The sequence below is a fragment of the Heliangelus exortis genome, chromosome 1 (assembly GCF_036169615.1).
Source record: "Heliangelus exortis chromosome 1, bHelExo1.hap1, whole genome shotgun sequence".
In the NCBI taxonomy this organism is placed as follows: domain Eukaryota; kingdom Metazoa; phylum Chordata; class Aves; order Apodiformes; family Trochilidae; genus Heliangelus; species Heliangelus exortis.
The window spans coordinates 130,541,461-130,554,990 of record NC_092422.1 but is presented as its reverse complement, the minus strand read 5'-3'; the positions used below and the strand labels follow the sequence as shown (position 1 = coordinate 130,554,990).

The following is a 13,530-nucleotide window of genomic DNA, read 5'->3' as shown; positions in this document are numbered from 1 at the left end:
AGTACAGCTGTGCAGTTCCCCATCCACACCTCAGGGTCAGGACAGTCTCTAGCAACTCTTTCTTTCTCAATACCACCCAAGCTACTGAACGTGAACTGCCTTTCTGGGTAGTCTCAGCATGTTTATTCCATTTTCACCCATGGAGTGACAGAAATTACCCAGTGTTTCATATCTGCTGTGTTGACTGCTGTTTCCCTGGTTTGCAATAGAAAATATGGGGGGCTTGATTTCCATCTGGAATCCAGTTTTCAGAGTCCAGATGATTTCTAAGGATTTGGGATGAGGTGCATGTAAACCCATCTTGCCTCTTTGATTTGCTTAACCAAGAGCACCTGCCTTCTCTTCCCTAGCATGTTAGGTGGAACAGGAGAGTTCAGCATGGTGCCAGAGGCCAGAAGGATTGTTTGTGGCCCAGGTCCAGTGCTGGAGTTGCCCCCAGGACTGAAAGACAGGGCTGTAGCTCCTGAAGCATTAGGGTTTCCTGCTAACTCTGTGGTATCCTCTGTGGTTTGTATGTCCTCTTCCTGCCAATGGGGAAGAGCAGTTGATTCCTCTGAGCAGTTGAAGCTGTGACCATGTAATAAAAAACTACTGCTGGGAGTTTTATGGAAGAGTAAAGGTCTTGGGAGCATACAGCTGAGTAGTGAAGGCTTTGAAAATCCCTCTTCCCAAACCTCTTACAAATATATCCTCTCTGTCCTAAAAACTATTAGTGTTAATAGTTTTAGTTAATACATTTTAGTTAATACATTTTAGTGTTAATACATTTGTTCCTGCAAACTGAAATTTCCTGGGCGTAGGCCTTGCCTTGGCCATACTTTTGACATATATCCCCTATGCTTTAATACAGGCATGTGTTTAGTAAACCTTTGTGTGGATCTATAAGTATAAAAATTACCATTTTAGGCAAAATGGGTTTATTTTCCCAAGTGCCAGATGTCATCCACAGACAACTACTTGATAAGATGGAGGGGCAGCAGGTAAATATTTTTTTATGGATAGACTTGCAGCTCACATCTGTAATAGAGGAGCCAGGAGTTGGGAAAAAGGCATCTGTGCAAAACTTCAATGGGTCCAGCACATCCAGTGCTGACTGAGAAGGAAAACCGAAGTCATTAGGAACATGTTACACCTGGTTTATGCTGGTTTATGTTTAGGATCTCTTTTTCCCTTTCCTTTGTCTCATTAATATTGGAAGATAAATTTACCCAGTCACAGTGGAAGTGGTGCTTTACTGACATTGACACATCCATCAATGCTTTTCAAGCCTGTCTGGAAAGTCTGAAAGCAGTCTATAAGCTGACATTTTGTGAGTTTCCTAGTGGATTAAGTCCCAGGTAAAGACCATGGAAGAAAAGCATTCCAGATAGGTGGTTCATGTACTTATTGCTAATAAAAGAAAAAGGAAAAAAAAAACAACCCTAAACGACAAGGTGCCATCTGTCTGTGGGTGAACTTATCAACAACTCATCTATGTCACTGAGATTATCTGATCTTGCAGCTACCTTGGAATTGTATTGTTTGAGGTAGAAAAACTACAATACAATATGGCAACGCATCCTATTCACTATTTTTCCAGCTCACTGTCTGTGTTTATTGTCCTGTGTATCATTTTACCTTTTACAACATAACTGCACTGAAGTTTTATTTGACATACCATTTTTCTCACCATCCTCTTAGTTTAGTCAATGCAGATAACCAGCTAACAATTTCTAGATTACTTCATTTTAAATATGTTGAAAAAACCCCAAAACTTGAGGAGAAGATCCTTTCAAGGATGGGCTATTATGCTCAGCACAAATTTAGCAACGTCAGTGAACTATCCTATGTCACATTAGCATCATAAGTCCAGACATTGCTAGGAAATACAGCTGTAAGTGAACTTAATTTAATATACTAATGGCTAGAGATATAAAAATATATAAACTGTAATTATTTTGATGCTATTGTAATTTATTATAATTCCCACAGAAGCTATAGTCGTGCGAAAAAAGCACTTTCTCAGCATTACTGTGAAAATATGTCAGAGAACTGACTGTTGCTTTTGTATATAGAATGATTCCTTTTTATCTTCTTAGGACTAAAGTTCTCATCTCTTTTTTATACTCATCATGTGCACATGTGCCAGTTGGAATTTGCAGACACAGAGGCAATCCCTAACTCCTTAATGGGGTTTAGTTTGGAAAAGTAACAATAATCATGCATCCCGCTGAAGTCTCACATTGTGCCTTGGTTTGTTCCTTCCTCTTGCTCTTCTTCAGGAAAAAACCTTTCTCCCTTGAGGGCTTCTCCCTTCTGCACTAGTCTCAGGCTATCTGCTCCAGTGGACTGGCAGAAATTGCTTAATTCTCGTAGACTCAACACCACCAGGTGTTTCTTATCATTGCTAGCAGTCGATAAAGCTGAGACTGGAGCACTGTGCTTTCTGCTGCTACTCAGAAGAATTGCTGGAAGATGAAGAGCTGTAAGAGACAAAAGCAGTCTGTGACTAATAAGAGTTTCTGTTTATTTTGTTCTCTGTCACTTCCTTAATAATGCAAGGAGTTTGCTGTTGTGATTGCACCTGGCTTGGGCACTTGTCTGTATCCTCAAGCTATGTGGATCTCAAAGGATACAGTTGTTCATGGGAGCTGAAATTCCCTGGGTGAAGGCCTGGCCTTGGCCATACCTTTAACATATCCCCTATGCAAATATATATAAAAAAAAAAATCCCAAGAGGCATAAATTTACTGTTTAGTAGTGATGTATATTTGGGTGCCAAGAGGAATAGACATCTCTTTGTCCTGTAGCACAGCATAACTTCCGTTGCAGAAACACTACTCTGATGCCTTAATAGAAGAAGGTGTATTTTCCTGTGGAATTTGTATATCTGAGAACATGTCAGGGCTTTCTTAGTAACACCTCTGATTCATTACCTGGGTAATGCATCACAAACATGACCTACGCTGCTGTAACAGTAATGAAAATAATGATGATTCCATGGCTTTTGCCATATAGCTCTACTGTGGGGAGGGTTATCCTTTAGCAGGAATAGTTCTGAGTCCACACTGGTATAGCGATAGCATCCTTGTCAGACTGTGAACCCAGTCAGGATACTGGAGAAACTAGTGGCTGTGTATTTGTGATCAGTAATTTTTGTAGATTGGAAAAAAAAAAGAAAAGGCACAAAGTTTTGAGGTGCATTAGCTGAGCAAGACTTCAGTAATTCAGTCACTGAAACTTTACTCACATTGTCTGTTCCTAAGATTATTTCTAGCAAATGAAAAAAAAAAAATCCATCAATATCCATTATTTCATAATCTGTGTATTGCATCTCTCATAAAAATCTGCATGCTTACATTATTTCATATTATTGACAGTTAATTTGTGTTTTATATTCATGTTCAATTTGTATTCATTAACTCACAGTTTGCTGGTGTGTTCTTTCTATACATGTTAAAAGAAATTCTTTAATTCAGTTTCTCTGTTTCTTCTCATACAGTCTCACAGCCAGATATGCAACTCAGTCTAATCACAGTGGAATTGCAACCAATCAAAAAAAGACTTCTAGGTCAGTTAAATATCTCTAATTTATTGCTTGTTAGTGATACTCAAGCAAGTATATAGCCATTGATACTTTATCCTTTAGAAATAAGCAGACATTAAACAATGTGTGTGTATGTTATACGTGCAAGCTTTGCAGCAAATGAGCTATGCCATAGGAAAGCCTTGTAAGGTCGGGAAGGAGCGGATTTGTAATGTATTCTTTGTGCTCTTTCTGGTGTTTATGCATCCTACATCTTTGTATCTTGCATGTAAAATACTGGATGTGAAGGATTAGCTGGTGATTTTAGTGCTCTCTCCTCCTTGCCTCAAATACTTACTTCAGTCATGAATGAAAAGATGTTTAGAAGTCGCTCCTAATTCCCAGGGGATGTTTTGCATGTATCAGGAATCTACCTGAGAAGCTGAGTTCACAGAAGCAAGTTCACAGATCCAAGTTCCTGCAGAAGCAAAATAAAAAAGAAAAAAAAAACCACTTTCAGGCTGCTCCATCAAGTGCAGCCTGCACACAGTCCCTACAAATGAGATGCTTCATTTTGGCAGTGAATTTGACAAGAGCTGTGTGTAGGAGCTGACCATATTTCAGATTTCCTTAGTACCTTCAGTTTATGTCTTCCATGAGCACTAAAATCTGCAAGCCAGATTGCAGAAGAAAGAAATGGAGGTCTAAAGCTTAATCTTGGGTCAAGCTTTTCTTCATGGGGGATAATTAATGTGTTCATTAACTATACCTTTCCTGAGAACAGTGAACTCTAATTTGAATAACCTACAACAAAAGTTTTCATTTTGCAGTATAGCACACTAACACAATTTCAGTTGCTGGTGATTGCTTGGAATAAGCTATACCACTGTCCAATTGCTTTGCACCTGCATTTATAAGTCTTAAGTTTTCTTTATTGCTGATGTTCCTGTCTTGTCCATATTCAACATGTTTGGGTTAACAGTCTTATTGTCTAATGCTCTAAATCTGTGGCAGTATTTCCGAAGCCTGTTCAGAGGTATGTGACTTGTCCCTTATTCGTTATTCTTCTCTTTGCATTTCCTTAGCTGCTTAACATGGTTCAGCAAGAGAAATTTTAAACGTGAATTCAATTAAAAAGACAGCAAATGGTGTAAACTGGAAAGTGCGTAGAGCAAATGATCTCATGTTTAACGTGCTTATTGTGGCAAGTGCTCAAATTCTGGAATGCAGAATACAGAATCACAGAAGCACAGAATCACAGAATGTTTAGGTTGGAAGAGACCTCCAAGATCATCCAGTCCAACCTTTGACCAACACCATAATCTAATTACTAAACCATGTCCCTAAGGACCAGGTCCAAAAGCCTTTTAAATGACTCCACCACTGTCCTGGGCAGGCCATTCCAATGCCTGACAAGTCTCTCAGTGAAAAAATGTTTCCTAACATCCAGCCTAACCCTCCCCTGGCACAGCTTCCATCCATTCCCTCCGGTCCTATCACAGTCACTAAGGAGATGAGGCCATTTCCCTCCTCGCTCCAACCTCCCTTCAGGTAGTTGAAGAGAGCTCTAAGGTCTCCTCTCAGCCTCCTCTTCTCCACACTGAACACCCCCAGCTCCCTCAGCCTCTCCTCACAGGACTTGTGCTCCAGGCCCTTCATGAGCCTCAGTGCCCTTCTCAGTGCCCTTCTCAGTGCCCAGACACGCTCCAGCATTTCTGTGTCCCTCCCATAGTGAGGTGCCCAGAACTGAACACAGGACTCAGGATGGGGCCTCACCAGAGCTGAGTACAGAGGGATGATCACCTCCCTATTCCTGCTGGCCACTGAGTTCCTAATACAAGCCAGGATGTCACTGGCCTTCTTGGCCACCTGTGCACACTGCAGACTCATATTAAGTCCATTATCAACCAAAGGTCCCTTTCCAGCTTACAGCTCTCTAACCACACTTCCCCAGGTCTGTAGCTTACCATGGGGTTCTTATGACCCAGGTGCAAGACCTGGCACTTGGCCTTGTTAAACCTCACACAATTATCCTTGGCCCATTGGCCCAACCTGTCTGAGTCCTGCTGTAAGGCTTCCCTACCCTCCAGCAGATCCACACAGACACCCAGTTTGGTGATCAGGTCAGTCAGACAGGACCTGCCTTTCATAACTCATGCTGACTGGGCCTGATCACTTGGCTATCTTGTATGTACCGTGTGATGGTACTCAAGCTGACCTGCTCCATGAGCTTTCCTGGCACCGAGGTCAAACTGACAGGTCTATAGTTCCCTGGATCATCCTTTCAGCCCTTCTTGTAGATGGGCATTACATTTGCCAGTTTCCAATCAACTGGGACATCCCCGCTTTGCCAGGGCTGCTGATGGAGAGTGGCTTGGTGAGCACTTCTGCCAGCTCCTTTAGTACCCTCAGGTGGATCCCATCTGGTCCTATAGACCTCCAGGACTATGGGGGCTTCATTCTGCTCCCCATCTTGGTCTTCCAATTCAGGGAGCTGGACCCTCAGGGAGCAATTGGCACTGATGAAGGCAAAATAAGCACTCAGCAGTTCAGCCTTTACATGTCACAAGCTTCGCTCGCAGGACAAGTAAAGGGGGGAGATTGTCCCTAGCTTTTTTCTTGCTATTTACATATTTATAAAAACTCTTTCTACTATCTTTAATGATACTGGCCAGATTTAATTCTAACTGGGCTTTGGCCTCATATTTTTCTTCCTACATATCTTTGCAGTAGCTTTGTAATTTTCCCAAGTTTCCTGCCCCTCCTTCCATAGCCGGTAGACTTTCCTTTTTTTCCTGAGTTCTGCCCGAAGCTCCTTGTTTAGCCAGGCTGGTCTTGTACCATGCTGGCTTGTTTTAATATATGCAGAACTATTTTATGCTTTAACAGAACAAATGATTTTCTAGTGTTGCACATGATTTCTCATTGCTTTTTTTCATTACTTCTGAAAAATGATCTCAGGGCTCTTACTGCCTGTCAAATTAGAGTAATGAGAAGGAGCAAATATTTTTTTAAGTTTGTTTTAGTGCATTCTTCAGGGAACAGAAGATCACTTGGATTCATGGGTCATGGTAAAGGTTAGTATGCATACAGCTGAAGAGCAGAGCTCTGCTCTGGGCTCGGCACAGAGACTAGCAAGGGCAGGCTGGCAGCCAGAGAGAGCCATAAAAGTGACTGACAGATTACTTTTCTGAGGCATGAATTGGTAAAGGAAGAGAACATGGAGCTGCCTACATATGTTTGCCAATGAAAATAAAATTATTTGAACATTTCTTTATAACCAGTATATTAAACAAAAAACCCGTAAAGTTTAGTAAGAAATCTAATGTTTTGTAATTCTTTGTAACGTGGTTTTTTTTCTTCTTTTATAATATATTGAACCTAACACAATTCATTAACTCTGGTATTTTCTTGCCACTATAAAAAATCATCAGTTCATTCCAGTAAGTAAGAAACTGAAGAGAGATGTTCTCACATGACAATTGCCTCTTGCTGATTCAAGTATTTCATTTTGTCCATCAGATAACAAAACTGGAAAGGAGTGGTGGTGCCCACAAAGATGTTGCAGAAATTTTGAAGTGAGCCTGTATTATAGCATCTTATGTCAGAGAACAATTTCATACAGAAAAAAAAGATGCACGTTTAGGCAAGCCAGAGACAACAATCCACAATATTTTCCTTAGCATAGTTACACAGAATTGTTCAGATGGTAGCAACAAGTACTAAAAAATGAACTGCATAGTTTGTATTTCTCTAAAAGATATACATGCATTTGTAGCCTCTAGCTAAAATATGTATTTTCAATATTTTTCATTTAAAATAATAAGGTGGAAGTGCTTTAGTCAATAGCCTCCTGAAATATAGCCGAAGACCTAGAAAGCCAGCTTTTCTGCTAAAAACAGCTATGAAACTTTTACTAGAGTAAGAGCTACAAAACATTTCTTAACAATGTACTGTTGTGCTTTTTAATTAAGTTCTGTAACATCTCCTCCAAAGTGACAGATTTAAATAAAAGTTGATATTGCACTTTATTGGTTTGTTAATCTGTTTTAGCAATGCTAATGGTAAATGCAAAGCATCATCTTCTTACATGTTTTGAGACACTAGAAAGCATCTTTTTCTGTTTTGTGTAAGAATAAGCTTTTTTTTTTTTTCTACTTGTGAAGTCTTACTAATCTGAATTCTCCTGTTCATTGTTGCTTACCTGAAATCGTTGTTTTTAGTTGTTGGTTTTAAATTCTGATATTTGCGTACTGCTTCCTCTGTATGTTGCATTACATAAAATGAACTGATTTCTGATCATAACATTCCAGGCTTCCAGGACCCTCAAGGGTACCAGCTGCAGGAAGCAGTACCAAAGTCCAGGGTGCTTCTAATTTAAATCGGAGAAGCCAGAGCTTTAATAGCATTGATAAAAACAAGCCTCCACAATATGCAAATGGAAATGAAAAAGGTAAGTGATTAAAAGTTACTAATCTTACACTTCATGACATACAAGTGTAAAAAGAAAAGAAAAACAAGAAAAAAAAAAAATCACCCAAAGAACTTATCCACAAGGTTTAAAGAAATAAATGTAGGTTTTAGACTTGGTGAGGAAGACCAATGGAGATAGGGTTCTGACTTGTGGTTGAGTTGGGATTAAAGGTCAGAATTAAAAACTTCCAAGATGTTCTAAATATATTTTATCCCTCTTTGATGGAAATGTCACTGGGTGATTTTTCTGAAGTAAAAATGAATCCACTTTGGATGCCTATACTATTAGTCCCTATTCAAGTCTACTCATACCCAAAGGAAAAGTGCTGTCAGTTGTATTTTAGCTTCTAATGGAGAAGAATCAAAATATTATATTTGGATCAGAATATAACATGTATCTATTACTCTCTTATTGTATATATGAGTCTGAATAGATTAGAAATTAAGTCAAATGTAATGAAATTTTGTAGGGGTTTGAATCCATTGTTCAGGTTTTATTGCCTCTTTCAAATATAAACATCCATTATGGAAAGAAAGTTTCCTGGGTCCTTACATTTCTTGCACACTGACACTCTTTTTCCTAGTCAATGTAGGTCTTCAGGCTCTATCTCAGAAAGAATAATGTAAAAATTCTTCTTTCTGAGTTGTGTAACTAATCCAGCTCCTTCTCCCCCTTCTTTCTCCCTTTGTGTAATGAACAGCATTTTATTCATATCTCTGGGTTAGAATAGAGTTGAAAAAGATACAATATACATAGTACCCGTTTGCATCCTTGGGGTCTGTGGGAGGAACAAGTATGCAGTGAATGTTCTTCATCTAAGCAACAGGCAGCTATCCAGATTTTTTTACAAAATTCTGATGAACACACTTTGCCCCTAGCTGTATCTGAAGATATAAAACAATCCTTTCAATAGTTATTTCTTTACTTCTACTATCAGTGTTGAATGTTTTAGATAGTTCTACAGTGGAGTTTATTTTATTAAGGATTTTTTATGGCAAGACATGCAGGCTAAAACTAGAAAGAGATCAGAGTGAAAACTAAGCAGATACTGTATTGTTCACAAATATGATAGTGAAGTTATGAAGCAGTAGATGTTGCTGCTTGAGTGAAGGTATGTACAGCAGTTTAAGTTTTAGAATTGCTTCATAATGTTGAAAAAGTTTGCTACTTAAATACGTGAGAGTGAAACGGTTCTAAGTGACACATGATTGTAGAAATTAATATTCTTTGTTACTTGGAAACTCTCTTTTGACTGCTAAGTTTTGCATTGCATTGCACATTTATGTGCTTTTTGCATGGTGGATTTCTTTATTTTCCCATTTCTTTACAGCAGAGAATGAGAACCTGGATTTTTGGTGAAGTCATCACTTGAAAGAGGATAACGGGTGGTTTTGCTTGTGTATAATCAATTCATTTTACAGGATACAGGATATATAATGTTGCATAACTATTGAGTACTATATTTAAGATGTTTCTGTCTGCTCTTTTTTCTTACTTTCAAAACAGCAGAATGGATGGAAGAACACTGGTTTTGCATAGTTTATAAACAAGATGCAAGTTTGTTTTAGACTATAAAGCAAAAGTTAATTAGAGAAAATTACTGCTGTGAGTGTAAAGATACCAGAGTGGTACTCTTTATAAAACCCTAATTTAACACCGGAGAACCTTTAGTTGAATTCACATGCTACTTCTTTTCCTAAAGATAAAACAAGCTGAGCCATGCTATATTTTAAATTTGGTTATAATGGCTAATTTTTGAATACTGCAATGAAATTTCAAAGTAGACTTTAAATTTTTTTTAAGCATTCGAAGACATTCTGTGACCTGAGGTTTTTTTAAGAATTTCTTTAGACATAAACTGTAATTCTCATAATATTAATAGTAATAATAAGAATAACCACCTCTTTAAAAATGAAGTGTCACTACATGTTGAAAAAGTGATTTTTCCTTACAATGTGGCACACATAATAAACCCCGTATTTCAATTTTTGCTTCTGATGCAGTACTTGGAGCAAGATAACTTAAACAGCTTCTACTGAATGGGTCTACAATCTATATACTCTAAACCATAGATCATATATCTTATAATTCCGCATTAGTGCTGCATAAACTGAAGCAGAAAAAGAGCTAAGTAGTCATTAGCAGCTGGGACCTCCAGACCAACAGCAGACCATTTTCAGTGTGTTCTCCACTGCTGTACACCTTCCTGTGTATGCTATAAGGAGACCTCAAAAAAGTATACAGCATATGTTATGTTTTGTTCTTTTTAATCTGGTTATATGAATACTTGAAATCCATTACTGCATAACACAGTTTCCAACTCAGTCCCAGTGGGGATGGATATGTAGTCACAAAGTTAAAGGAGACCTGAGGGTGATTTAAAATAAGAGGTGATGTGGACCTTTTATTTAGTATTTCATTGCTTAGTATGTCATTAATCTTATCTCCTTTGAATGTTGCTTAGAGAGTAGTTCACACAGGAAGAAACCTAGCTCCCCTGAGGGAATGCAGATTTGCTCTTTGTTGAGTACAGCCCAGTTTCTAGCTTTGGTTAAGTCAGGAACACAGAATGCAAAAAAACAATAAACTCATCAGCAAATGAGGATTTTTTATTTTTTTTTTGTTGACTTTCATGGATGGCTTTCAAAGAACGCATCTGTTTTCCAGGTCACATAAGAGCTATCTGTTTCCGAGTTAATAAAATAAAGATGAAAATTAAATGATGAAAATGAAACTATTGGAGTAAAGGAATTATTCACTTTGCTAATAATGTGGATACCCAGGGCATTTGGAAGCAAAGAAGGAATGTTCTAATTCTAGTCAAATTTTAAAAAGAAATTCCTAGACTTTAGAGTTTAGAAATATTCTGAATTCTAATAAGGGTCTCCATGTCATGTAGTTTACTTGTCTGCTTTTCAAATTATTTACTAATATAAAGTGGTGTTTAAGTATCCTCCAAACTCGGTTCCAATGCTGCTTGTTTATTTTGCCCATATGAACTCTGAGGAACTCTTTCCTGGAACTTCCTTTCCTCACTGCTCATCTGTGGCCAGTATGTACATCTATGGTTAATTTGCTTATGTTCTGGTGCCAGTATTTGGCCAGTTCCCCTTGTGGTGGTGTTCTGTGATGGTAAGAGGTAGCTACTTTTTCATGGACAGCTGGAAAAGGACAAGAAAGAACTAGCTGAATTAACACAATCTCACCAGATAAACCTCCCATTCCTCCAGACATCCTTTTAACAATCCCATATTAATTTTCTGCTAACCTTCTATATTGTGACTAAAATTTGGTACTCTGATCTGGGTAAGTGCTGGCTGCAGAATACCTAGGTTATCAGTACCTAACTATGATGCTATGAGGGAAGCTTCTGTCACAGAGGTCCTGTCTTCTTCAACAGCAGAGCACAGCAGAGGTCACAGAGGAGAGGACAGAAGAGCTTGGTTATGTATTGGGCCCAAGTTAAACATCTCACCTGTCCTTTATCTGTGCAACAGCCTATGAAAAGTAGACTTGAAAGTGTCCATTTCATTGTCATGGTGTTGCTGGGTTCTGGTAGAAAATTCTCTTTTTGCACTGAACACATGGGAGTGTTGCTGCTCTGGTTTTCCAACACAGTTTGGGCTCAGCTCTGAGGCACAGAGCTCTCAATCAGAATTCAAAATTGTTTTCAGCACAAGCTGATTATGCATGTAAGCAATAAGGAAAGTCTATCTCCTTGTAAAATTTGGTTTATAAAAATATGAAATCCTTGTCCCAGGTTATAGTCACTCCCTATGAAAATCACCACAAGGTGGTGACAGCTTTCATCTAAAGAACAGCTAAAGCTAAGTCCAGCTAAGTGTAAGGAAAGCAACGATGATTAGCTTCAAGTAATGCATTTGGATTGATGGGGGAATAAATCTTTTTATTCCACATCTTTAAACACACAATAGTTCTCAATATTTATTGAGAGTGTCCAGTCCACATTCTTTGGGGGAACATTAAAGATACACTTTAAATTAAAGATTAAAGGCAAGTTAAAGTTCTTGTTATGTTTTTGGATGCTGTTTATGGTTTGTTTCTTAGGGATCAGTTAAGTACCAGTAGTTCCAGGAACCTGTGGGGTTTTTGCTATGTAGCAGAACAAGCTGTTCATGAAAGATTAAAGGCTTCTTGTTACAATTTTTCCTCCAGTGACTTTAATATTATATAGCAGGAAATACAGCATGGCATACATTCTTCTTTTCAATCAGAACTCTTTTTTTTTTAAGTAAAACTAATAGCCTGAAGCTATGCAAATGTAACTGAATTCATACAGCAGAGTGTAGTGTAATCCTGCTGTTCATAAATCTTTACATCTATTCTGCATTAGTTTGGCAGATTCTTGTGGTGAATTGTTCTGCAAAACTGTTGGGATAGCTGAAGACCCCAGTCCTGCTGTGTAATTCAGGCAAGCTTAGTGCAAGATGTGTGCAAGAATGTCCTTGTGCACACCCAGTCCTGGGCTATAAGCCACAGTGCTGATTTCTGGTATAAATTAAGGAAGCCTGAGGGCTGCAGTAATTTTCAACAGCTGCTGATGGCCCCAGGCTCTCTTCCAGGATCTGAGACTCACCAGAAAATAGCAGGAACACAGCCCCGATTCGTGATCTAGTCACAAGGGAGGGATCAGCTCTGCAGCTGCCTACTAAAGCTGCTCCATGTGCATGATACTACCTGGAGCTGGGCAATGAGCCATAACCTCACCTGTCCCAAAAAATGCTCTGAGGCAACCCTTGCCAGTTAAGGTTTTCTCGCCTAGTAACTGATCACAGCGGAGCTGCTTGAAACTTTCTGTGAAGGTTGACTGAGTTCATTTTTGTGCTGTGGGGTTTGCATGTCAGGCTGAGGAGGAAATGGAATTGCACAGCATCTATTGGAGGAGGAGGTGATTGGCCTGCTGGGCTACAGCTGTTAATAGCATAATAGCATTAAGCAAGTAAAAGCTGTTACATTCCTCATTCCTGTTGTGTTACTTTTGTTCAGCTTTTTTTTTTTTTTTTTTTTCCCAACTTCTGAACTTCTGTTCAGCTTCAAGAAGAGAAGGCTCTAGGGACACCTTATAGTGTCTTTCCAAAACCTGAAAGTGGCCTACAGGAAAGCTGGGGAGGGACTTTCTATATGGGCATGTAGCAGTAGGACATGGGGTAATGTTTTTTACTTGAAGAGAGTAGATTTAGATTACATATCAGAAAGAAATTCTTCACTGTGATGATGGTAAGGCACTGGAATAGATTGCCCAGGGAGGATGTGGATGTCACATCCCTGGCAGTATTCAAGGCCAGGTTGGATGGGGCTCTGAACAACCTGGTCTAGTGAGAAGTGTTCCTGCCCATGGCAGGATGATCTTTAAGGTACTTTCCAGCCTAAACCATTGATTCTATGATTTGATGCTGTGTAGGAGAAGTAGATTTTTCTGTGTATGCATTCACTTTCTTAAGGAAAAAAACAGGTCTTCTTTTAGGATGCTAAGACCCCTTTCCTATGTGTATTAATGGGCTTCAAACTTCCAAGTAGGTAGTCTAGTCCA

General features: G+C 38.9%; 1 protein-coding gene across 1 annotated transcript in view; it reads left to right on the top strand.

The window, feature by feature from the left end:
- Positions 1–13,530, top strand: part of NAV3 (neuron navigator 3) — a 267,393-nt gene that overhangs the window by 117,030 nt on the left and 136,833 nt on the right. The window contains exons 6-7 of the mRNA XM_071766381.1: positions 3,482–3,550; positions 7,819–7,958. Of these exons, the coding sequence (XP_071622482.1) occupies positions 3,482–3,550; positions 7,819–7,958 (209 nt within the window). The remainder of the gene's footprint in view (positions 1–3,481; positions 3,551–7,818; positions 7,959–13,530) is intronic.